This window comes from Saimiri boliviensis, chromosome 1, assembly GCF_048565385.1.
Source record: "Saimiri boliviensis isolate mSaiBol1 chromosome 1, mSaiBol1.pri, whole genome shotgun sequence".
NCBI classification, from domain to species: Eukaryota; Metazoa; Chordata; class Mammalia; order Primates; family Cebidae; genus Saimiri; species Saimiri boliviensis.
In genome coordinates, this window is record NC_133449.1 from 133,545,964 (window position 1) to 133,569,469 (window position 23,506).

The 23,506-nt window shown below is 43.5% G+C and overlaps 1 protein-coding gene across 1 annotated transcript in view; it reads right to left on the reverse strand.

Moving 5' to 3' along the window:
- HSD17B2 (hydroxysteroid 17-beta dehydrogenase 2) overlaps nucleotides 1-21,924 on the reverse strand; it is a 62,890-nt gene extending 40,966 nt beyond the window's left edge. Inside the window, exon 1 of the mRNA XM_003938060.3 lies at nucleotides 21,447-21,924. Within this exon, the coding sequence (XP_003938109.1) occupies nucleotides 21,447-21,711 (265 nt within the window). The 5' untranslated portion in view covers nucleotides 21,712-21,924. The remainder of the gene's footprint in view (nucleotides 1-21,446) is intronic.
- Between the last annotated feature and the right edge of the window lie 1,582 nt (nucleotides 21,925-23,506).

A 23,506-nucleotide genomic window follows, 5' to 3' on the forward strand; every position in this document is an offset into this window, starting at 1 on the left:
CAGCATCTTAATTTAGGGGGCATGCAGTTCAGTCCATAGCACCATCCTCACAAAGTTTGCAGTCCAGCATGGGAGCTAAACACTACATGTATGTTAGAAACAAGAACATTATATATTGTAGTAAGTGCTAGGAAACTAACATCAGTGCTGTGACGAATACTCCAGAGTTTGCCTTGAGGAGGCTTCTCTAAGGGAATAATGTACAAATAGTAAAAATGTAGTACCACAAAAAGAATTTTAAAACCTCACTGATCGTGTTTATACTGCTTACAATTTGAAAGGACACCATATTTGATATACTACATTAAATAAAATAGTATTAAAATTAATTTCACCTACTTTTTTATTTTTTAAAACATGATTGCTTGAAAAAATTTAAACCGTGGCTAACATTTTTTTTTTTAACTTTTAAGTTCAGGAGTTCATGGGCAGGTTTGTTATACAGGTAAACTTAGGTCATAGGGGTTTGTTGTACAGATTATTTCATCACCCAGGTATTAAGCCTAGTGCCTGTTAGTTCTTTTTCCTGATTTTCTCCCTCCTCCCGCCCTCCACTCTTGGATAGGCCCTAGTGTGTGTTGTTCCTTCTATGTGTCCATGTGTTCTCATCACTTAGCTCCCAGTTAGCAGTGGGAACATGCAGTATTTGGTTTTCTGTTTCTGTGTTAGTTTGCTAAGGATAATAACCTCCAGCTCCTCATCCATGTTTCCACAGAGTACATGGTATCATTCTTTTTTAAGGCTACATAGTATTCCATGGTACACTTGCACCACATTTTCTTTATACAGTCCATCCAAAGGCATCAAGGAGAAGGGGCTCTTGCTGGGCATAGGTTGATTCCATGTCTTTGCTATGATTACATTACATTTCTATTTAAATATGTGGCTCGCTGAAGTAACACAGAAATGGAAAACCCAAAACCATATGTTCTCACAAGTAGGAGCTAACCTATGAGTAAGCAAAGGCATCCAGAGAAATATAATGGAGACTCAGAAGTGGGAGGATGGGGAGACCAGGGATGAAAAAAAAAACTACACGTAGGATACAGTGTTTACTACTCAGGTGACAGAAGCACTAAAATCTCAGAATTCACCACCATATAACTCATCATGTAATCAAAAAAATGGTATCCCAAAGGTAATGAAATAAAATTTTTAAATAAATAAATAGGTGCCTCATGTTCTATTTCTATTGGACAGCACTGCCCTATACCCTTCCCTTTCTGCTGAAAACACTACTGGAGAAAGAGGAAGAAAAGACACCCCAAAGAGATGAATTGGGAGTGGGGACAGAAAGCAACATTTCTGGAGGTTGGGAAATCAAGTTGGCAGAAGTGGCTAATTGGTATTTCAGGAGTAGGGCAGGGCTGGGTGCGGTGGCTCACACCTGCAATCCCAACACTTTGTGAAGCTGAGGCAGGTGAATGACTTGAGGTCAGAAGTTTGAGGCCAGCCTGGGCAACATGGCAAAAACCCAGCTCTGCTAAAAATACAAAAATTAGCTGGCTGGCCATGGTGGCACATGCCTGTAGTCCCAGCTACTTGGGATGCTGAAGCAGGAGAATCACTTGAACTGGGAGGCAGAGGTTGCAGTGAGCCAAGATTGTGCCACTGCACTTTAGCCTGGGCAACAGAGCGGGACTCTGTCAAAAAAAAAAAAAAAAAAAAAAAAAAGAGTAAATATTATGGTATGTCAATTATATCTCAATAAAAAATTAGATTAAGCCAGGCATGGTGGCTTAATTACATGTCTGTAATCCCAGCACTTTGAGGTGGCAAGCTGGCAGATCACTTGAGGAGAGGAGTTTGAGCCCAACCTGGGCAACATGGTGAAACCCCGTGTCCACTAAAAATGCAAAACTTAGCTGAGCGTGCTAGTACACATCTGTAATCCCAGCTACTCAAGAGGCTGAGGCATGATAATCACTTGAACCCAGGAGGCAGAGGTTGCAGTGAGCCAAGATCGCACCACTATACTCCTGCCTGGGAGACAGAGGGAGTCTCTGTCTCCAAAAAAAAAAAAAAAAAAAAAAAAAAAAAAGTTAGATTTTAAAAAGAATGGGGCAGTCTAATATTTACAATGTCTGTGATGACAGAAGAGCCCTGAATTTTCTGGAAAGTATATTTCTTTCATCTGATCTATGTGCTTGGCTTTTCTTTCCTTCTTTCAGTATGCGGGTTATGGGTATGTGTTTAAGAGAAAGAGCTCTTGCATGTTTGGACTGATAGCAGAGTAAAGAATGAGATGAGAGTTTATCTTCACTAGAAATCACAGCCAAAGATGATTTGGAAAAAGACAAGCGTGGTAATTTGTAAACATGCCGTGGAAGGCATGGAGAGACCTCCCTTGGGTTATCATGTAAGGACTCAAGCACATGATCTCTTGACTTAATGAGCATGGTGACCTTCGTTGATATCTGAATCACTTTGATTATCAGGAACAACTACTTATTAGATTGAAATGATAATGAACTTCTATCTATGGTTATGTATTCTATGTTGGAACTTCTTTACATAATACAAGAGGGAGATTCTCTACCAGTCCGGTACCGTCCATGTTCGTGTTGTGTGATCTCCAGCAGCAATGCAAGGTGAAGCTTTCTTTCCATGGACAGAAGCACATAAAGTCTTCTCTGTGCACAGTCTTAGAGTTGATATATAATATGTTTCGAGGCCAGCCACAGCCAGAGACTAATCGGTTCACTCAGCTTCTCTCTGCCCTGCATACTGGGCTGAGTGCTACGGGTGTGGTGGTGACCAAGATGAACACAGTTCTTGGTCCCTAGGTCTTACAGACTAGTGGGGAACTCAGAATTCATGGCTAGTGTTATGGACTTTCCCCAGTCCTGCTAAACTTCTCATTGTTTATGTTGAGGTTTGTTTGTTTTGTTTTGTTTTGTTTTTTGAGATGGAGTTGAGCTCTTGTTGCCCAGGCTGGAGTGAAATGGCATGATCTCGGCTCACCACAACCTCCGCCTCCTGGGTTCAAGAAATTCTCCTGCCTCAGCCTCCCAAGTAGCTGGTATTACAGGCATGCACCACCACACCCAGATAATTTTGTATTTTTATTAGAGGTGGGGTTTCACCATGTTGGTCAGGCTGGTCTCAAACTCCTGACCTCAGATAATTCACGTGCCTCGGCCTCCCAAAGTGCTAGGATTACAGGCATGAGCCACCACGCTTGGCCTATGTTGGTATCTTTTTTGTCTTAGTTTGCAATCTTTGAAAAAAAAAAAAACTCGGGAGAATGAAAAATGGTGATATTTCAACTTTCTCTTTTCATCTCTGTAGACTCTGCAAGGGTGTATCAATTATAGTGTGCTTGGGATGTGTGCCTCTTCCAAATCTTCTCTATCTGTAAGACTTTGGGTTTGGCTTTCTCTCCTGCAGTCCAGGTGACTCTGATCGCTAATTCCCTCATGTACCTGGGCTCCCCTCTGTTGACTTCTGCATTTGCCATGCAGTCGAAGCCTGTGCTACCAGGAAAAAAGTTCTTAGAAAGCAATTTTTAGCTGATAAGCGTTCTGGTTTGAATGTGTTCCCCAAATTTCATGCGTAGGAAACTTAATCCCCCAAATCGTATGTTGACAGCATTTAGAGGTGGGATCTTTGGGAGGTAATTAGGACTAGATGAGGTCATCAGTGGGGCCCTCATGAGGGGACTGCTGGCTTTTTAAGAAGAGGAAGAGAGACCTAAGCTCGCATGCTCTTGCCCTCTCACCATATGATGCCTTCCACCATGTTACGGTGCAGCAAAAAGGTCCTCACCCAATGCCAGTGCTATGCTCTTGGATTTCTCAGCCTCCAGAACTGTGAATGAATAAATTTCTCTTGTTTTAAGGCACCCAGTTTGTTATATTTTGTTACAGCAGTTCCAGGAGACTAATAAAGTTAACTACCCCTTGCCTACTACATGTGGTCTTCAGTAGACTGCCCAGCCCTGCCCAAGCTAACAGAAAGGATGTTTTTTCTCTGGATTGTGAGTTTTGAGCATGAAAAATAGAGAGATGGGCAAGACTTAGATTCAGGGTCTGGCTTTGTCACTTTCTCTCCTAGTGGGACTGGGAAGAACTAGTCCAAGAGAAATGTATGCCCAGGGTCTAGTCTTCTCTAGAGAGTTTCTGAGCAGAAGACCTCAAGGGGCACCCCCTGAAGGAGTCTCATGCTATGAGCACACTAGAACTCACTGACAAGTCTATTCACAAGAATCTCTCAGTAGAAACATTTGGATTCGTGATCGTTCTCTTGCTCTGACCAAGGAGGAATAGTTGCCCATACTCAGTTCCCTGGGCCTAGGAGACAGTCAGACAATATCTTTGTTAAAAGTATTGTTTGCAAATGCCTGGGCAGAAGACCAAAACAGAAAAAGAGGTAAGAGGATCCTGGCCTAGCATATCAATTTTTGGCAAGCCAGAACACCCACCCGAATAAGAGAGAGGGGCACAGCCTTCCCTGTTCCACAGCCCACCAAGAAGGGACCTGATATTGCTCATTTTTCTGGGGGCTAGCCCCTGTGAGAATAGTCTCAGCAGACTACCTGCAAAGCTGTCATCACATCTTGGATACAAGTTGATCCCTGGTCACAGACCACACAGATGTTATTTTCTGAGCACCTATGACATGGCTGGCTCTGTATAAGGTACTGAGGGTACAGTGTGATCCTATCCTTGGTGGTGGTGAGCCCTCGATAGAGACCTGAACCAGGTGCCAAGGGCACATGGAGAAGCATCCAGAGTCTGTGGGGTCTGGAAGAAAGCAGGGAAGACTACACAGTTAAGCAAACTCTCAAAAGTAGTATTCCCATTTTACAGATTAGTAATCTGAGGCTCTGAGATGTTAATTATCTGTCCCAGGTCACATAGCACACAGCTGGAAGAGCTGAGAAGCTGCAATTAACTGATTGCAAAGTCCATGCTCTTTTCTTTAACTTTACTTTAAGTTCCAGGATACATGTGCAGAATGTGCAGGTTTGTTACATAGGTATACGCGTGCCACAGTGGTTTGCAGCACCTATCAACCCGTCACCCAGGTGTTAAGCCCTGCATGCATTAGCTATTTGTCCTGATGCTTTCCCTCCCCTTGCTCCCACCCCAACAGTCTCCAGTGTGTGTCGTTTCCTTCCCTGTGTCCATGTGTTCTCATAGTTCAGCTCCCACTTACAAGTGAGAACAGGCAGTGTTTGGTTTTCTGTTCCTGTGTTAGTTTGCTGAGGATGATGCCTTCCAGCTTCATTCATGTCCCTGCAAAGGATATGATCTCATTCATTTTTATTTCATGCTCTTTTTGCACTGCTAGATAATCTCTCTCACCCTGGGGGGAAGGCATTTGCCTGCCTAGCAGTCTCCATTTGCTCATACATTGATTCATGCATGCACGCGTTTCTTCAATACATGTTTCTTGAGTATCTACTGAATACCAGGAGCTGTACCCAATGCTATTATTACAGAACTGAGCAAAATAGTCAAGATAGTCTGTGGGATTGGGACCCAGATATTTACTAGATAAATAATTATTCAATTTCAAGGTGAGAAACGTTCTATGAAAGTAACAAATAGGATATAAAGATTGAGAAATATATCTGGAGACTTAAAGTCTGGAGACCAGGGAACAGCTGTCAAGAAGTTAATATTTAAGCTAGTAGTTCTCAACTGGCAGTAATTTTGTCCTCATGGGGCATTTGGCATTGTCTAGAGACATTTTTTGTTATCACAACTGGAGAGCAGATTATTGTGGCATCCAGTGAATAGAGACTAAACGTCCTACAATGCATGGAAAAGCCCCAACAACAAAGAAGTTTTCCAGCCTCAAATGTCAATAGTGCCAAGATTTTTTTTAAAAAAAATTTAAAAACCATGTCTATAAGCAGTTCATTGTCATGTCTTAGACTAAGACATGAGAGAGGTGTGGGATATCGGGGCTCAGATGCCACAGGGCCTTCTGGTCTTGGGCAAAAGCTCAGGTTTGAATTTTCTACAGCCGAAAGCCAAAAACAGACACTCAGGCTACTCTGCAGAGAACAGGTTAAAGGAACAAAAGCGGAATACCAAAGGCTGGAGAGTAGCCCTGGAAGAAATGATGGTGGCTTTGACTACAGCAGAAAAAGGGGAGGTGAAGAGCCACAGACATACCGAGGTGTACTTTGGAAATTATAGTCTCAGCACCAAGAATGAATTGTATATGGGTGGGCAGGGGCAGAGAAACGAGCATGAAGGGGAACCCTTGGGACTGTGGTCTCTACAGGGTGCTGGGTAGTGCAGCTCACCAAGATGGGGAACCCTGAGCAAGGGCCAGGTAGGGGAGGGTGCCAAATCAATAAATCAGTTTCAAGCATGTAAAGCCTGAGACACCCAATGGAACTGGACACATAAGGTACTGGAGACAGAAATGGTTTATGTGAGATTTCAAGAGGTGGTGCATTCATAAAGTGGGCATGGCCATACATTAGTTTCACCTGGGTTGGAGGCTCTCTAAAGAAACACCAACACCCAGGCACATGCCTTAGATCAGGTAAACTTGAGCTCTGGGAGTAGGTGCCTAAGCAACATTATTTTTTTAAAGCCCCAGGTGATTGTGACACACAGTAATAATTGACATCCACCAGATTCAAGAAGCTGTCCCAAGATGGAGCCCTTCTGTGCATGCATGCCGCCCCACCATGGAACTGAGAAGCCTCACCTTTGTGCCTTACCAAAGAAACTGTCTTTAGTTTGTGTCTATTTAAAAATTCCGTCTCTGCTGCTTCACTGGTTGGCTGAAGTCTGTCAAAACAATGAACTGTTTGTAGTCTTGGGTGTTCTCATGTTACCTGCAGTTCCAGACCTTTTGTTTCAACACTCTCTCATTTATGGCATGTCAATCTCCTGGTAAAGCCCCAGGGCTGTTTCCTCCCTTTCGTTCTTTGGGGGACAGAATATTTTTAATCTCTTTTGTGAACTTTCTTTCCAAAATACTCACAGCATCTTCTGACACTGTGTACGCAAAGCAGAAGGAGATACATTTACACCTGGCCTATTCTTCAAGGTCCAGTTAAATCTCCATTTCCCTTTATCATTATGGGGGCATCCATCATGTGGCTTGCTTTGTACCTGGCACTTGGGGACACCATGACACACGTGAATGAGATGACCCCTGGTCTAGGACAAAGTGTCTCAACCTCAGAGCTATTGACATTTGAGGTCAGGTAATTTCTTTGTGGCGGGGGCTGTCCTTTGCATTACAGGATGCTCAGTGGCATCCTGGCCTCAACACTCAATATGTGTAGTATGTGGACGTTCCTCCCAACCCTATAGGTTTGGACAGCCAAAAATATCCCCACAATTGCCACACATTCCCCTGGGTAGCCAAATTGCTACCAGTCAAGAACAACTGCTCAAGAGGGAAAAGTACATTAAATAAACACACACAGAGAATGCTGGTAAGGAATATGAAAGGGTCACAAATAGGAGACATGTAACTGAACAGAAAGGAATAAGCTCAACATGGAACTACCTGTTCCAGCCCAGATAATGGCTAGGATTATTTTCAACAAAATGCGTTCTCCAATGACTTTATTGTCCTTTGTCTTCTTTAATTTCCTACAGCAGCATTCACTGGTTATGTCCTCGGCAGCCAGGCACAGTGCTAAGCATTTGGCATGCTCATATCATTTTATTCTCATAATTATCCTACTGACTATAAGCAGTTCATTGTCAGGTCTTATGTAACTACCCTGTAACCAATACTGGCACCACAAACAGTGGAAGATTTGCTATAAAAGTAAATTGCCTTTGTAACCATTAGCATTGCATATTAGTCTTGCGAACTAGAAGAAAAGCTGAGATAGCTGTAGTGTCCACTTTTTCTTCATCTCTTAAACAACAGCCTGCTAGTTCGTCAGTTATCACAGTCCTTTTTGTACTACCAATGTCTCCTCTTCAAATCCTTCCTTCTGGGTCTCCAAATCACTCCCCAAATGTCTCTCTTCCCCCAAATTTCTTCTTTCTGTCTTCACGTTTCCTGGAACTAATTCCCCATCTGCTCCTTCCTTTTTCCACCAAAATTCTCAGATTTTCAGCGTTGCCCACTAACGTCATCTCCTTGCTGTTTTTGCGTTGGGATTCCTTCCTATTTCCTTTCCCGAAAGAATTCTCTCTAATCAGTACCAGCAAGGCAGTGAATGCAGGGCTCTCATCTCTTCTCATTCACTCTCTCTTCCATACTGGATGTTGTTTATAACTGCCTTGGAACCCTAGACCAGCCAGGTCCCCCTTCTACCTCCTATTCCATAGGTAAGAGTGGACCCCGCTGCCCAGTGCTCGGTCCTAATCTCTGTCTACACTCTTCTCTCAGGTACTTTTTAAGTTTTCAGAGCTTCGTTTTTCCTCCCTATGTGGAAGATTAACCCAATGTGATCTTCCATCCTGGGCTGTTTCTTGGATTTTAGTCTCATTTTCTCCAATTTAATTTGGACACCACCACCTGAATACAACCTTGGCATGTCTAATTCAACATATCTCAAGCAAAAGATATGTTTTTATCAAAGACAGCCTTCTTTTCCTCAGTCTCGCAAGGCCTATTGTTTCTCTTCATTGTAAAGATCACCCTCAGACCCCTCAGAATCATTCCCTACATTCCTTTCTTTATGCATTTATTCTTTAAGCCTGCTGTGGGCACCATGCTTTTCACATGCTTTGTAATGCTATTGGTTACAAAGGCAATTTCCATAGTGCCTCCCTGCATGGTGCTCATAGTCCATCTGGAAAGCCAGGCAGCCAAAAGAGGAATTAGAAAGGGTATTGATGAGAGCCATGATAGGGAGGGTCCAATGTGCAGGGTGTCTCTCCTTTTCTTCTCTGCCTAGGTCCAATGAGCCAGCAAGTCCTGTAAGGCTTCCTTCATTAGGTCCCTCCAGTTGGCTGCTTGCTCTTCCAACTCATGGCCTCTGACCCAGCCTCCTACCTGCTCTTGCCTCTTCTCCCTTCTGTCCACTTTGACCTCTCACACATTACACTGCCTTATAATATCCCGGTTTCTTGCCTACCTGCTCCTCTACGCTACAAGTTGATTAAATGTCATGAATGTATGCTATTTGCCACTGTATTCCCAGTACCAGGCACAGAGGTGCTGAATACATGTTGATTGAATAATGAATGAATGGATTCTAATCCCCTCTACACACTAGTAATCAGAGTTTTTTCTTAAAAAAACAAACAAACAAACAAACAAAAAACCCTCCTATGCCATTGTCTTCTCTAGCTCTTCCCAAAACTTCATACTTTAACAACATATCAGGCAGGTTCTGCAGTAGTAATCTAGAGGCAGCCAGGTAACAACCCCTGTGCATGACTGGGAATATTTGGAAAACAGTAACAAGCTTCACGAGAACAGGGCACTCATGATGGCTCTGGAGAAGAGCCAACCCTGTTAATGGAGGGAGAGCCCAGGAAGCTCCTGGCTTGTCAGTCTTCAGTGTTCTCTGGTGCTATGGGGTAAGGAGCTCTCTTTCCTAAGGAATGAAAGCCAGCTTTGCCATAAGATTCGTTATCTGGGTGTGGAAGGTGCTTGGACCAGCCAAGCAGGTCTGAAAAGGTTGGCAGCCATTGCCCTTTTCCCTCAAGGGGGACACACTCACCATCTACCTGTCTGTGCTGCTGATGTTATCTCCTCGAGCTAAAAGACCTGCATTTGAATGTCAGCACTGCCACTCACTTGTCAGGTGGCCTTAGTTGCATAAACCCTTGAAAACCCCAATGTATTTGTCATTGAGTGGGGTTAATATTTAAAAACTATTCATCAATATCTAGACCATGATCACTCTAAAACATAGGTATTGGGTATCTTGTGTAAATTTGCTTCTCTTGTGTACACTTAAAGCTTTTCATAATTTTTTTTTTTTTTTTTTTTTTTTTGCCATCTCAGCTTACTGCAACCTCCAACTGCCAGGTTCAAGCTATCCTCCTGCTGCAGCCTCCCGGGTAGCTGGGATTACAGGTGCCCACTACCACACACAGCTAATTTTTATATTTTTGGTAGAGATGGGGTTTCACCATGTTGCTCAGGCTGGTGTCAAACTCCCGGGCTCAAGTGATCCACTTGCCTTGGCCTCCCAAAGTGCTGGGATTACAGGCATGAGCCACCATGCCTGACCCATAATATTTTTTTTAAATTATCTTATAAGGCGTGTCAAATTCAACTTGTCTCAAGATAAGATATTCTTATAAGGCATGTTTGTGAGAATTAAATGAAATTAGGCATGGAAAGTTCTCCTTACAGTGCCTGACACATAGGAAGCCTCTGATACAAGGTGGCTCTCAGCAGCATAGTCGCACCACAGTCCTGGCCATGGGGGTCTTGCAGTGCTGAGATCTTCTCATCCATTCACTGGTTTGTTTGTGTTATGTCTTCCTCCACTAGAAATAAGCTTCATGAGGGCAGGGCCCTATTCTGTCTTTGCTCCACACTGTATCTTGAGCGTGCAGAGTAGGCAATTGGCTCACAGTTACTGAAAACCTGAGCTATGAAAACAACCAGCTTCAGCCCCAGCCGCAGCTCACATCAATCACACATCCTGCTCCCGGTCAGCACTCTTCACTCCCTGCCTAAGAGGTAATGGACTCAGGAGGAAATGCAATGGCTGACCAGTTTGCCTAGAGCAAAGGTCCTCACAGTGCAGCACCTCCCAAAGATTCTCTCTAACAGAAGAAGTGAAAAGGCAACTCCGGGTAAATTATCAGATCTGAGAAGAATCAGGAGAGAAAACCCAAGAGGCTAGAGTGGTCCCAGCAGAAGCTCTCGAATGAGGTCAAAGCTTCAAAGGGCAAGAACCATAGGTAGACAGCACAGAGACAAGGGTCTCGACACTGGAAAAGCATCAGTCAGTGAATACCTGGGTTAAGCTGAGACTTGCAAAGCAAGTATACTACAAAAAGAGGGTATGTCAGCCAAGGAACAGTCAGAATGCAAAAGAACAAAGGGAAGGGCACCGTTGTCTAAGGCTGATGAGGCACGTTCAAGAATGGCCCAGAAGGCAGAACTCCATCACCTATTTTCCTTTTGTCTCCTCTGCCAAGGGTATTACTGGACTGGAAAAGATAGGAAAAAGGTAAAAATCACTATGTTTTATGAAGCAGCTACTATGTATCAGGCAGCAATATCTATTCGAAATCTTGCTTAATACTTAGAAGTGATATCAACCATGATTCCATTTTATATGTGAGAACGATTAACCTCAGAGAGGTGAAGCAGCTTGCTCACAGTACGGATCTGGTGAGTAGTCTAATACCTTCATTTAGATATTGTATATCTTAAGAGGGAAGCCTAAAATGGATGGAGGCCTCACTGAGGGTAAATAGCCCAGCACTGACCCCATTTAAATTCACCGTCAAACCTTCCTGGGCCATTTTTATACTAGCTGCAGTGTTTAGAGACAGCATCTGCTATTTAGAGAGCTGGTTTTCTTTTCTTTTCTCTCTCTCTCGACAGAGTCTTGCTCTGTCACCCAGGCTGGTTGAAGCAATTCTCCTGCCTCAGCCTCCTGAGTAGAGCAGCTGGTATTACATGTGCACACCACCACTCCCTGCTAATTTTTGTATTTTTAATAGAGATGAGGTGTTGCCATTTTGGCCAGGCTGGTCTCGAACTCCTTACCTCTGATGATCTGCCCGCTTTGGCCTCCCAAAGTGCTGAGATTATGGATGTGAACCACCATGCCCAGCCCAGAAAAGCTGGTATTCTGAACCTAGTGTGCGAGGGGGACACTTCTTCCCCACTTCCTATGCTGTCTGCAATATGGAAAGATATCTTTCAGTGTGACATTCCTGGCCACTCTGGCTCCCCAACCTCCCCACAGGGAAATAAAACAAAATATCTGATTGGTGAGTTTGGCAGAAAGAACTGGACATGAACGTTTTGCCTGGTGCAAAGGTCTTTTCTCTCTCTAGCAGGAGAACCAAATGACAACATGACAACTCAGAGGAAATGATCAGGACTGAGAGGGAGAGAACACCCAAGAGGCCAGGGCGTCACATGGATACTGTCGTCTTTTGCTTCCAGGCTCCCAGCCTATAGAATGACTGTGCTAAGCCCAGCAGCCCAGTCCAGGCCTCATCTGCGGGTGAGGCCTGAGACTTTTTGACCTCGCCTTGGCTGGGTGCACCGTTATCACCACATGCCTAAGACCCATGCTCCAGTGCATCTATCAGGAATAAGACTGATTTATGTTTTAAGCCCCCTCCCTCATTTCTCCAGTGGTTCAGAACTCAGGGGAAAATGAGGTTTGGGGATTGATACCACCAAACAAAGCAACGGTATCTGGTGAAGAACTCTGCATTTGTTCTGATTTAATTTCACCTCATTTAGTTCCAGTTGGGTTTGCATTGCTCATACCAAGATGGTATGTGATGTTAACTCTGAGTCAACAGCTCAGAGGAATGTCAAGAAACTGGAAATGGTTCAGAGGAGGTTAAATAGAATGATGAACATTCTGGAAACAAGGCCATGGGAGGAGTGGTAAAAGGAACGAGAAGATTTAGTTCAAAGAAGATTTGGCTCTGATATGATGCAGTCCACATGTTTCAAGGGCAATCATGCAAAAGTATAATTAGATTATGTGACTTCCAAGAGCAGAGTTAAGTTCCAGGGAGGAATATTTTGCTCAAAATAAGAAAGATATTTACAACTATTAGCACTGTATAAAAATGAAGTAAGTTCCACCAATAAGGGGTCAACTCCCTGTCGTTGGGGTTGTTCAAAACACACCAATGGATGAAATGGGATGATCCTGAAAAGGGTGTTCTGGTGTTGTGAGATGGTTGGGTCTGAAATAAAGTTTATCTATATGATTTTTATAAACCCTAAAGCAGCTGAATGAGCTACTTTAGCTCCTCACCCCTTTGTTCCTCCAATATCGCAAGTGACCTATAACAAGAAGGGCAGGCCAGGGAAGACCCCTTGCATGTGGCCAGATCCTGCCTGGGGAGCCCCGGTCCCCACACCACACTTGCTAATGGGAGGTGCCATGGAAGGCTCAGAGCCCTATGCGCTCCACGAGGGAAAGGCTTGACCCAAGAGGAACTCCTTGAAGGAGTCTGTGGTGGCCTGGATAAGAAGACAGAGGCCCCGATAGCAAAGTAACCCACAGAAATGATGCCAAGAGATACAACTGCATAAGCAAGAGAAAAGTTTTTCTCTACCTGCTCCTCTCTGCAGGAACCAAAGCAGAAGTTGAAAGCTAACATTTGGCCACAAGAAGGTGTTCTGTTTGACCTATAAAATTGTTTAAAAGAAAGAGGCTAGGCACAGTGGCTCACACCTGTAATCTCAGCACTTTGGGATGCCAAGGCCGGGGGATCAGCTGAGGTCAGGAGTTTGAGACCGGACTGACCAACATGGTGAAAGCCCATCTCTACTAAAAATACAGAATTAGCCAGGTGTGGTGGCAGATGCCTGTAATTCTAGCTACTTGGGAGGCTGAGGCAGGAGAATTGCTTGAACCTGGGAAGAGGAGGTTGCAGTGAGCCGTGATCATGCTATTGCATTCCAGACTGGGTAACAAGACCAAGACTCCTTCCCAAAATATAATGAATTCTTAAAATAAAATATAAGAAAGAAATCATTGCCAACTTGTTTTAAATGGGAGCTTTTACACACAAAGATCCACAATTTTCTGTTTCTTCTAAAATACTACGAAAGTGGCAAGGTGGGAATAATTGACTAGAAGTAGGAAGCAGCTGCCTTCTCTAGTCAGGAGGTATGTGCTCCAGTTTGTATGGGAATTACCAACCTCTGCCAAGTTCTAGACACTGAGGCCAAGCACAATTGTTCCTTAGTGTTCATGCATACCAGTTATTCTGGCTACTAGGTGAGGATAGAGAAATGAGAGACAGAGAGAACAACCAAGACACTATCACAAGGGTCCAAGTGAGAAACAGTGAAGTCTTGTTGAACACAGGGAGTGGCAGTAGGGAGGAAAAGGAGGAGAGAGATCCAAGAGGTAATAAAAGGTCATTGACTTAGGAATAAAAAACTAGATGCGTGAGGCAATGAAAGAAGACAGAGTCAAGGAAGACTCTCAAATTTCTGATTTGAGCAGATAGATAGGAGAATTCACAGATGATGAACTTTCTGACTTGGCCAGATGGGTGGATGGTGATAAAGCCATCAGATGGGTAGAGAATACTGGAATGATAGCAGGATTTAGGGGAAGGTTAGCAGTGCAGTCTGGGGCATGATGGCTCTGGGACCTTCAGGTGGAGGGATTCAGGAAACAGTAGGTACATGTCCAGAGTACAGGAGACAAGTATAAGCAAGATAGAGAGATTCTGTTATCAGTGGTATCAGAAGCCATACATGCAAATGAAATTACCATAGGAAGTGTAAATAGAACTTGCAGGAGAATGCAGAGAATTTGAGGGTAAAGGGAATGCTGGCCTGTAGGAGATTAGGTAGAGAATAATAAAGAAATCATCAAAAAGGGAGGAAAGAGACTTAGAGCAAGTGGCTGACATAAGCAGAAGCCTAAAGGGGAAAAGGTGGAAGAGACAGAATTAGGGGAAAGAGGGGAACCAGAGAAGGTAAGAAAAAAAGTGGGGCTCTGTGGCTCACACCTATAATCCCAGCACTTTGGGAGGCCCAGGCAGGCAGATCACTTGAGATCAGGAGTTCAAGACCAGCCTGGTCAACATGGTGAAACCCCATGTCTACTAAAAAATACCAAAATTAACTGGGCTTGGTGGTGCATGCCTGTAATCCTGGCTACTCGGGAGACCAAAACAGGAGAATTGCTTGAACCTATGAAGTGGAGGTTGCAGTGAGCTGAGATCACGCCATTGCACTCTAACCTGGGTGACAGAGTGAAACTGCATCCCTCTCCCCCACGAAAAAAAGAAAAAAAGGAAAAGATCAGGAGAGGAGATGATAAATTTGTTTTCTTTCAAAACATGCCAAATTTAAAGTTGAAGGCTAAAATTCTGGAAGTATGAGTCAGGAGTTCATAAGAATGTCAGGCAGACATAACCGCGATTTGCCAAGCCTCACACAGAGGAGATAATTAATACCACGGGAGCAGGTATGACTTTGGCTACAAATGCAGCCAAATAAGAAGGTGAAGTAAGGACAGAGTCAGAGATTACCTCAGAGGAAGGTTAGGAAGAAGAACCTAGAGGAGTCAAGGACACAGAACTGAGGAGAAGGATGGAAATGCAGTATCCTGCAAGGCTAACTAGGCCATGAGAAGAAGGAAAATATGGTCAGCAATGCTGGAGCAGAAGTCAAGCTCTGGTGATTAGAAGAACACCAGTGATCCCAAGAGAGCAGTTTCAGCAGCCTGGTGGAAGCCACTGGATGTCCAATTTGTGCCACATCCTGGGTAAGCACTAGCACATATAGAACTAAGTCAGCACCAAGCCTTGACCAGAGCAAGCCAACAATTAAGTCATTACAGAACAAAGGAGCTTCCAACAGCTCACTCTCTGTCACTCTGTGTCTTCTGTGTCACTCTGCCCTTTCTCTGCAAATGACCCCAGCAAAAAGAACAGCAAAGTTAAGTACCTAAGAGAGTAGGCAGATTGGGACAATCCTAGTGTGTCCAACTACTGGCCATGAAAAGGAGAGGACATTTGACCCACATGGTTAGTTCACTCATGGCTCATTCACTCATTAACATTGTGTTAGGCCTAACATGCTCAGGGACTGAGAAGAGGCACATGGTCATAAACAGAAACTTGGTTCCTGCCTTCAAGCAGCTCACAGTATAGTTGGGGTGGATTTCCATACCATCAGAATATTCCCCAATCAAAACACTCCATCTATAACACCTGATGCAATCACTGTTCAAACTTTCACAAAATTATGTGCCCACTCTTTACATGAGCAAATGTCCCCGCTTACCATGCGGTTTTAGTTTTACCTTTACCTACTACAGGGAAGTATAAAAAGCACAGTACCTTTTTATGCTTCCCTGTAGTATGTAAAGGTAAAACTAAAACTGCATGGTAAGTGGGGACATTTGCTGATGTAAAAAGCATCTGGTAGACCGGATTATAGGCTCATGAAGGACCATCCTTTCAACATCAACCATCACTTCATTGCTCATGCTTCTCCAGCATCTATCTACAAATCTAACCAAGTTCTATTTAATTATTTTCAACTTCCAGTGACAGTTCACTTGAACTACCCTTCAGACTCAGTTCTGAAGTCAAACTTAGCACACAGTATCTCTCAAATCATCACCCTCTGCAAACATCCCTATCCCTGTCTATGGTACCTTTATTTCATCATCCTTCATGAGCATCTTCTACACCCAATCAATTTCCAAGCTGTGTATTAAGCAGAGTCGTGGACACATAATAGACGTTCAATATTTACTTGTGGATTCAGTGGACACGTTTTATATCCTGGGTAACCTCTGTGGGCTCATACCAACTATGGATCTAACACACACTTCTAATGACAGTGGTTAAGAGGATGGCTTTTGATGAGAGATGGATCTGATCTGGGTTTGCTCCAATCTATGCTACTTAGGATCTCAGTGACTTTGGACACATTTCCTGTTTACAAATGTAAGTTATTAGGGTTGTGAGAATCAAATATAAAATGCATGTAAAGCTCAGAGCACAGAGACGTTATTTGTCTTAGTCTCTTAGTCCACTAACAATGTTTATCCATCTAAATAATCGAACGTGAATTCCAAATGAGTCCAAATCCAGAGATGATACCAGTGGTATTCAACTTGAGAAGTTTAGCTGGACTATTTACTAATTGCAAGAAGGGAGCATAAAATATCTTCAGTGAAAACAGATCTCACTTCTTCTCCTAGATCCATCCTCCGGTGTATTCAGTTTTGAAAATTTCAAATAAAAATTATCTAATGCAGGAAGCTTCACTGAGTGCTAGTTGCATTCATAGTAGTACTTAGCCAATTAGGCTGGAATACCTTCCCACTTTCCCTCTGGAAAGCTACTTTTAGATTCTTAACAAGGTCCCTCGTTTTTGTCAAGCTTTCCCCAGCCCCACACACAAGATCTATGCCCAACTGGGATCCACTTTGAGAATTAACCACAAAAGATGTTTCGTCTCTGCCCCATCACACAGCCACAGTTAGGTATAGCCATGTCTTCCCCAGTGGTCCATGAAGCCCCGAGGTGTCTGCCCTGTGCACAGTAGATGCTGAATCAGTACTCAGTATTTCAGATGGTTGAGAAAGACTGGAGGGAGCAGGATGAAAGGCCAGAGGATAGACATTAAAGTTACTTGTACATCTCCCACCAAACTTAGAGGGTGGGCTGAGAAGGACAGTGCGTAACCTCAGAAGAGGGGGAAGGAACTCCAGTGAATGTGCATCCAGGGTCAAAGAAAAGTAGAAATTTTGGTGCCATCACTTGACAATAATCACATGGTCTTAACATTTTCTCCCTCCTTTGTTTCTGGAAAATGCATGGCACATACCGGGCCCTCAATGAGTAGGTACTGAATGAATAAATGAGTGCTGCTTCTCTCTTGTTCTTTTTGTTCCTTCATGTTCTTCCTAACCACTCAAGCTTTCCCCTCACCACCCCAATACAGTCATTCTCTCTCTCTCTCTCAGCTGCTATCTGCTAACTCCATCTGTAGTAGTATAAGGTATGTAGGCATGTGTGTGTGTGTGTGTGTGTGTGTGTGTGTGTGTGTGTGTGTTTATCATCTTTCATTTACAAAGGAGCAAACAGAAGTTCCAAAGTCTAAAACTGAGCACCAGAGTTTACACAGCTGTCCATACAGCTAGTAATACAGTTGGAGCAGATCAGATCCTGTTCCCCCAGAACACTTCCACTTTTGTGTGCATCAGTCTATGATGCACTTTGACTCCCAGCAGCCAGCAGCTGCGACTCTTTACCCAAAGGACACCCAGTAGGCCAGAACTCATTTGCCAGTGAGTGTCCATGTGGTACTAGAAGTACATGGAGTTAAGTCTCCCTCCAACCCACCATCAAGGGGAACCAGGGGTGGCTGCTCTTAACTAATGATTGACAGGTGGGAAGGCATAAAGACTACTGCTCTCCAGGGCCCAGACGGCACAGCTCTGATGTGTGAGACACACTACCCCACATCTACCTGGGGTGATTAAGCCCAAGTGACCTTCAGAGGACTTCTCAATGTCGCACCCTTGCCCGGCCTCTTCCTTTTCCCTGTCCATCTTCTCTGGAAACCCTGGTAATAAATCTTTTGCACAAATCCTTGCAGAAACCACCACCTCTAGGGAGCCAGACTAAGGCAAAGGAGATGTAGGATTCAAACCCAAGCCTGTCTGTCTTCAAAGTTTTTTCACACTATGCTGTGGTTGAGATGTTATTACAATCACACCAGTCTACTCTTTGTTCATTTTACAGTTATACATTTAAAATGCATGACACAACCCCGTCTCTACTAAAAGTACAAAAATTAGCAGGGTGTGGTGGTATGTGCCTGTAATCCCAGGTACTTGGGAGGCTGAGGCAGGAGAATCACTTGAACCTGGGAGGTGGAGGTTGCAATGAGCTGAGATCATGCCACTGCACTCCAGCCTAGGCAACAGAGAGGGACTCCATCTCAATAAAATAAAATAAAATAAAATATATCACACATACGTTTAAAAAATTTGAATGGCCACTCTGACTTCAGGCATCATGAAGACAAATATGTATTCAAACACTCTATGCTTACTTACTTTTTCTTACTATAATTATATTGTCTCGGAGGCCAAAGACCTTTGAATATCTTAGCAAAATAAAATAAAGGGCTCAAAGGGGAGCGAAAAAGGTTATTTTTGAACTTGTCTTTGTAATTGCCTCTCGCCTGGGTCCATAATTAAATATAAACCAAAAAGAACTTTAGTTACAGAATGTTCTCTTTTAAGTATTTTTATTATATGAGAAATGTAATGACATTGGAGAAATTTGAAATCCAGGGGAGAAAAAAAACACCCAAATACTCTAATCCAGGTGTCCCCAAGTTACAGCCCCGCGGGCTGCATGCGGCCCCCTGAGGCCATTTATCCGGCCCCCCGCCGCACTTCAGGAAGGGGCACCTCTTTGATTTGTGGTCAGTGAGAGGAGCACAGTATGTGGCGGCCCTCCAACGGTCTGAGGGACAGTGAACTGGCCCCCTGGGTAAAAAGTTTGGGGATGCCTGCAGTGTAATCCAACCATTTACCAACTATTTCCTTTATAAACGATTCTCTTTCGTTTAGAAACTATTTCCAGTATACTAATCCAGCCATATACAAACTATTTCCTTCCCGCTGTTATCACAGCTTTTCGCGCAGCCCAGGGATCCATGCATTTGATGTGGCTGCAGTCCAGCTTCAACGCTGGGGTTTCCTGTGTGTTTTTGCCTTTGGCCCAAGTGGTTTCCATGTAACACAGTTCTTGTGGCTGTCATTTTTAATGGTTGCACATTGTTATACCCAGAGGATGTACCATATATTATGACCCTTTTGGCTGCTTTTGATGTTTAATATTAATCTTATTAAGTAATAAGATTGTGTTGAACGTGCCATTTTGTTTTGGCTTCTACTATTTTTTCCCTATGTCAGATCATATCTTTTTAAAAGAAATTTCCAAGACTTGAATTATCAGATAAAGGAATAATGTTTATAGTTTTTGATATACACTGCCACTTTTTCTCTGGTCCTGCCCCATCAAAATACGTACTAATCTGTGTTATCATAAGCCAACATGAAACAAAGGTATTCCAAACTCAGCATGGTTTCTCACTCTTTCACGAGTTCTGTTCTAATAAAATGAATTCATTTTAAATTTCTCAATTTCATACAAAGGTCTTGAAATTTTCTCTAGAATGTTATGGGCCCATAGCATCCCTCATAAAAAATGACGGGGAACTTAAAATGAGACAGAATGTGAAAGTGACATTTCAGTCATCCTTAAATATATGTAGCGCTCATTTTAATTCTAAGCTTTCATAATTGCTAAGCATTTCATGTAGGGATTAGTCCTCGAGCTTGAGTTGCCTAATTGATTCAATCATCCTCACTCGACACTAAATAGGGCACCTTTCAATGGCTGATGTGGGCTCACTGAGTTGGGTGCATATTTTGTGAGCATTAATTTATGCCTGCACCTTGAAACGCAGAGGATAAGGAATGTTGACAAGAAAAACAAGCAAGAAGGGATTTCCATTTTCTCAGCTATCCTGTGGTTTGCCTGAGTTCATCCTAAGATTTCATAACAGAATAGGACAATTGAGACTCTCTTATAATTTTTACCAAAGCCAAAAAGCCATTTGAGAGTTCTAGTAAAAAAAAGTGGAAAACCCAGCCAGACTCCCAGAAACATCATTCAGGTGACACCAGACATGCTTGCAGATAAACATTCCATTGATTGAATTTTCTTCCTTTAAACTTTCAAAAATTAATTTAAAGAAGCTGATTTTCTGTGGCACTTCAAACCCAACAAGCACCAACTTGCATTTTGTTTCAAGAAAGCATTTTACTTTAACCCAATAACATATTCTGTTTCTCCGTAAATTGTCAAAACTCCCGATTTTCTTACAACCACATCCCATTCTTGCCTTCACCCTGAGGATCATAGTCAGAGGGCTGATGATCTCCCACAAATGATTCCACAGCCTTTTTTTTTTCTTTCCTTTTTTTTTTTTTTTTTTTTTTAATTTGGCAGGGCTTCCTGGGTTAGGATAATTCTGGGTAATCCTAATTAGAGCCCTATCCAAGCTTAAACTCCGTAACCGAACAAACCAGTTTTACAACTCAAAGGAATTTAATTTGGCCTCACACTTGCAGTGGGGAAATACACACACACACACACACACACACACACACACACACACACACAGAAAAACTGGCAGCTCAGCTAACAGGCAACTGAATGCTGGACACACTGCCAGCTTAGTCCAATTAAGAAACATTAGAGGTCTAATGACTTAAAGAGGAACGGTTCAGACAGGACACACGGTTCTTGACAGCAGCCAAGCAAACTGCAAAGTCTCCAGCTCAGGTAAGTGAATCCCTTCAATATTTCAAAACAGCCAGGGACCAGCAGAACCTTGCTTGTATGCTTTCTTGCATACCTAGGGAAAAAGAATCCAGGTGGAGAACCTGGCCAAATATTGATCTCAGAACAAAACTCCATTTAAGCTAAAAAAAAAAAAATCTATGGGACATTCCTGGGTACAACAGAACACATGAAATATTGCCATTTTGCCTATTAATATTTATTCCTGGGAAATTAACAAAAATCATTGCCTGGGTGCGCTTCATCCTGACCTTCCCTCCCACTACCAGCCCCTTCAAATGCACCTCCTGGAAAAAAAAAAAAAACGGAACTTAAACAATGTCATGAAAAACACTTGGGCAAGGGTTTTCATTTACTGCATGCCAAGTATTTTATTTTTAAGCCTGATTTGACCAAGTCCAGCTCAGGCAAAGCAAGTTTCAGCTCCTGCTGTCAGTGAAAATTGCAGCGCCGCCATCTGCTTACCTGTCACCAGGACTGCCTTTTGATCCACAGGTAACAACTCTTGCCCAGAGAAGTAAGTATACATGAGGAAACATGACAGAGAGAAGAGGATCAAGCCCCAAAAAGGGGACAGGATGAGCAGGCAGACTGCACAGAGGCCTGCCAGGCAGACCATCCAGCTCGGCACCGGCCTCGGGCTCTTCTTGTATTTGCAAAGAACCGTCCCACACAGTACCGTGGGGATAGCCAGGCAGATCCATGCTGTCTCCGAGAAGAAAGTGCTCATTCTCAGCGACTTGCTGCACCTTCGAGTGTTCAGGACCAGTGAGTCTAGTGGGCAAAGGCTGGCTGGAGGCAGCCTGAGTTATAAGAACAGAGAGGCAAGAAGGGAGGGGAGAAAGCAGCCCCAGCCCCTTTCGACTGAGCATAGATTAAGCATAATCATACAGGCACATATTCCCAGTGGACAATCTAAACCAGTGTGCACTTCAACATAAATACCAAGGCACTTCCTATTTGACCGCTCTCCCCCCTCCCCACCCCATGCACACACAACACGTGCACATACTCACCCACAAACACACACCTTCTATTTTTTTTTAAATGACAGTCCACCTCTGGAGAGATGACTAATTGGATAATAATTGACAGAATTCAAACTGCACAGAGAACAACAGGAAAATCCTCTAGCTGACAGGAAAATACTGTCTTCTTCAAGAGCCTGCAGTGTGTCTGAGTGTTGAGTCCTTTCTCTGACTCAGGAGTGAGTGTGTGTGTGTGTGTGTGTGTGTGTGTGTGTGTGTGTAAATCCAGGCGATCGATGAAGTTTGGAAGATAGATTCCGGAAGAGAAGGCATCTCTGATCTGGTCCATGGCTTCAGGACTCCTACAAATCCCAACTGAGGCAGGCTGAAGGGCTGGATGGAGAGGGAATATGGAAGTAGAGGAAGATATTCCTTGGCAGAGGAAAGTGCTTTGGTCTTGCCAGAGGGGAAACTTGCCAGGGAGAGATAATAATGACAATTAACGAATAGCGGCTAATATCTATTGGTGCTCATTGTGTGGCAGAGGCTTTGTGTGGCTGCTCATTTGTTCGTTCTCTTTATTGTGAGCATATTCTATGCCAACCTCCATTCACTGGGACTCGCCTCATTCTCTTTTAATATAATATCCTTATGAAGTTGGTTCTGGTATTATAGTAATTGTACAGGTGAGAAAACCAGGGCACAGAGAGGAAAAGAGACTTAGTCAAGATCACACAGCAGTGGAGTCTTATAGCCTGGTCTCAGAGCTTTATGCTCTTACGCACTCTATTCCACTGCCTGCTTTAGGCAAAGAATTAAAAAAGAAAATAGTACATTGTGTGCTAGGTCTTTCCTACTTTCACCCCATTTCAACCCTGTAAAACCCTTTGAGGTGGGTATTATTATCATGGTCAGTTTACAGAGAGAAAAACTGAGGCTGGGAAAAAATAAGTCCTTTACTCACAAGTGGCTTAAAAGCCAGCACTCTGCAGCTCAGCACCACTGACCAGTGCGGAGCTCAAGGGAGCCACTGCACCTGGGCTCAAGGTGTGTCCCATGTGAGCCATGTGCTCAGCTGGAGGAAGGCAGGGTTCTGATAAAGGCTGGGTGTTGACAAAGCTAGAGAGAAACATTCTCTATTTGAGGTCAGTTTCCCTGTATTCAAATCTAATCTTAGCTCCACCGCTTAATAATTATGTAGTCTTAGGTGGGTCAGTTCACCGTCCTAGACCTTCATCCGTTCACCTATAAAATAATATCATATCCTGCCTGGAACAGTAGAAGGAACCTCATAAATGCTAGTGATTCATGCTTTTTTAAACAGGAGGAGAATGAAGAATAAGAGGAAGTCTTGTAAAACCAAGTGTCCATTGGAATAAAGACTTGTCCCAAAACATTTGCTGGAGTTAAACGAGGGGCAGGAAGAGGAGGGGAGAGAATGCCTTTTGTGGATGATGTTGGGGAGGCACGTCTTGGGAAGGAACGGACCCAGCAGCATGTCCCCTGTAAAGGGAGGTGAGGCAGAGCCCACCTGGGCTGAGAGCCAACTCAAGACCA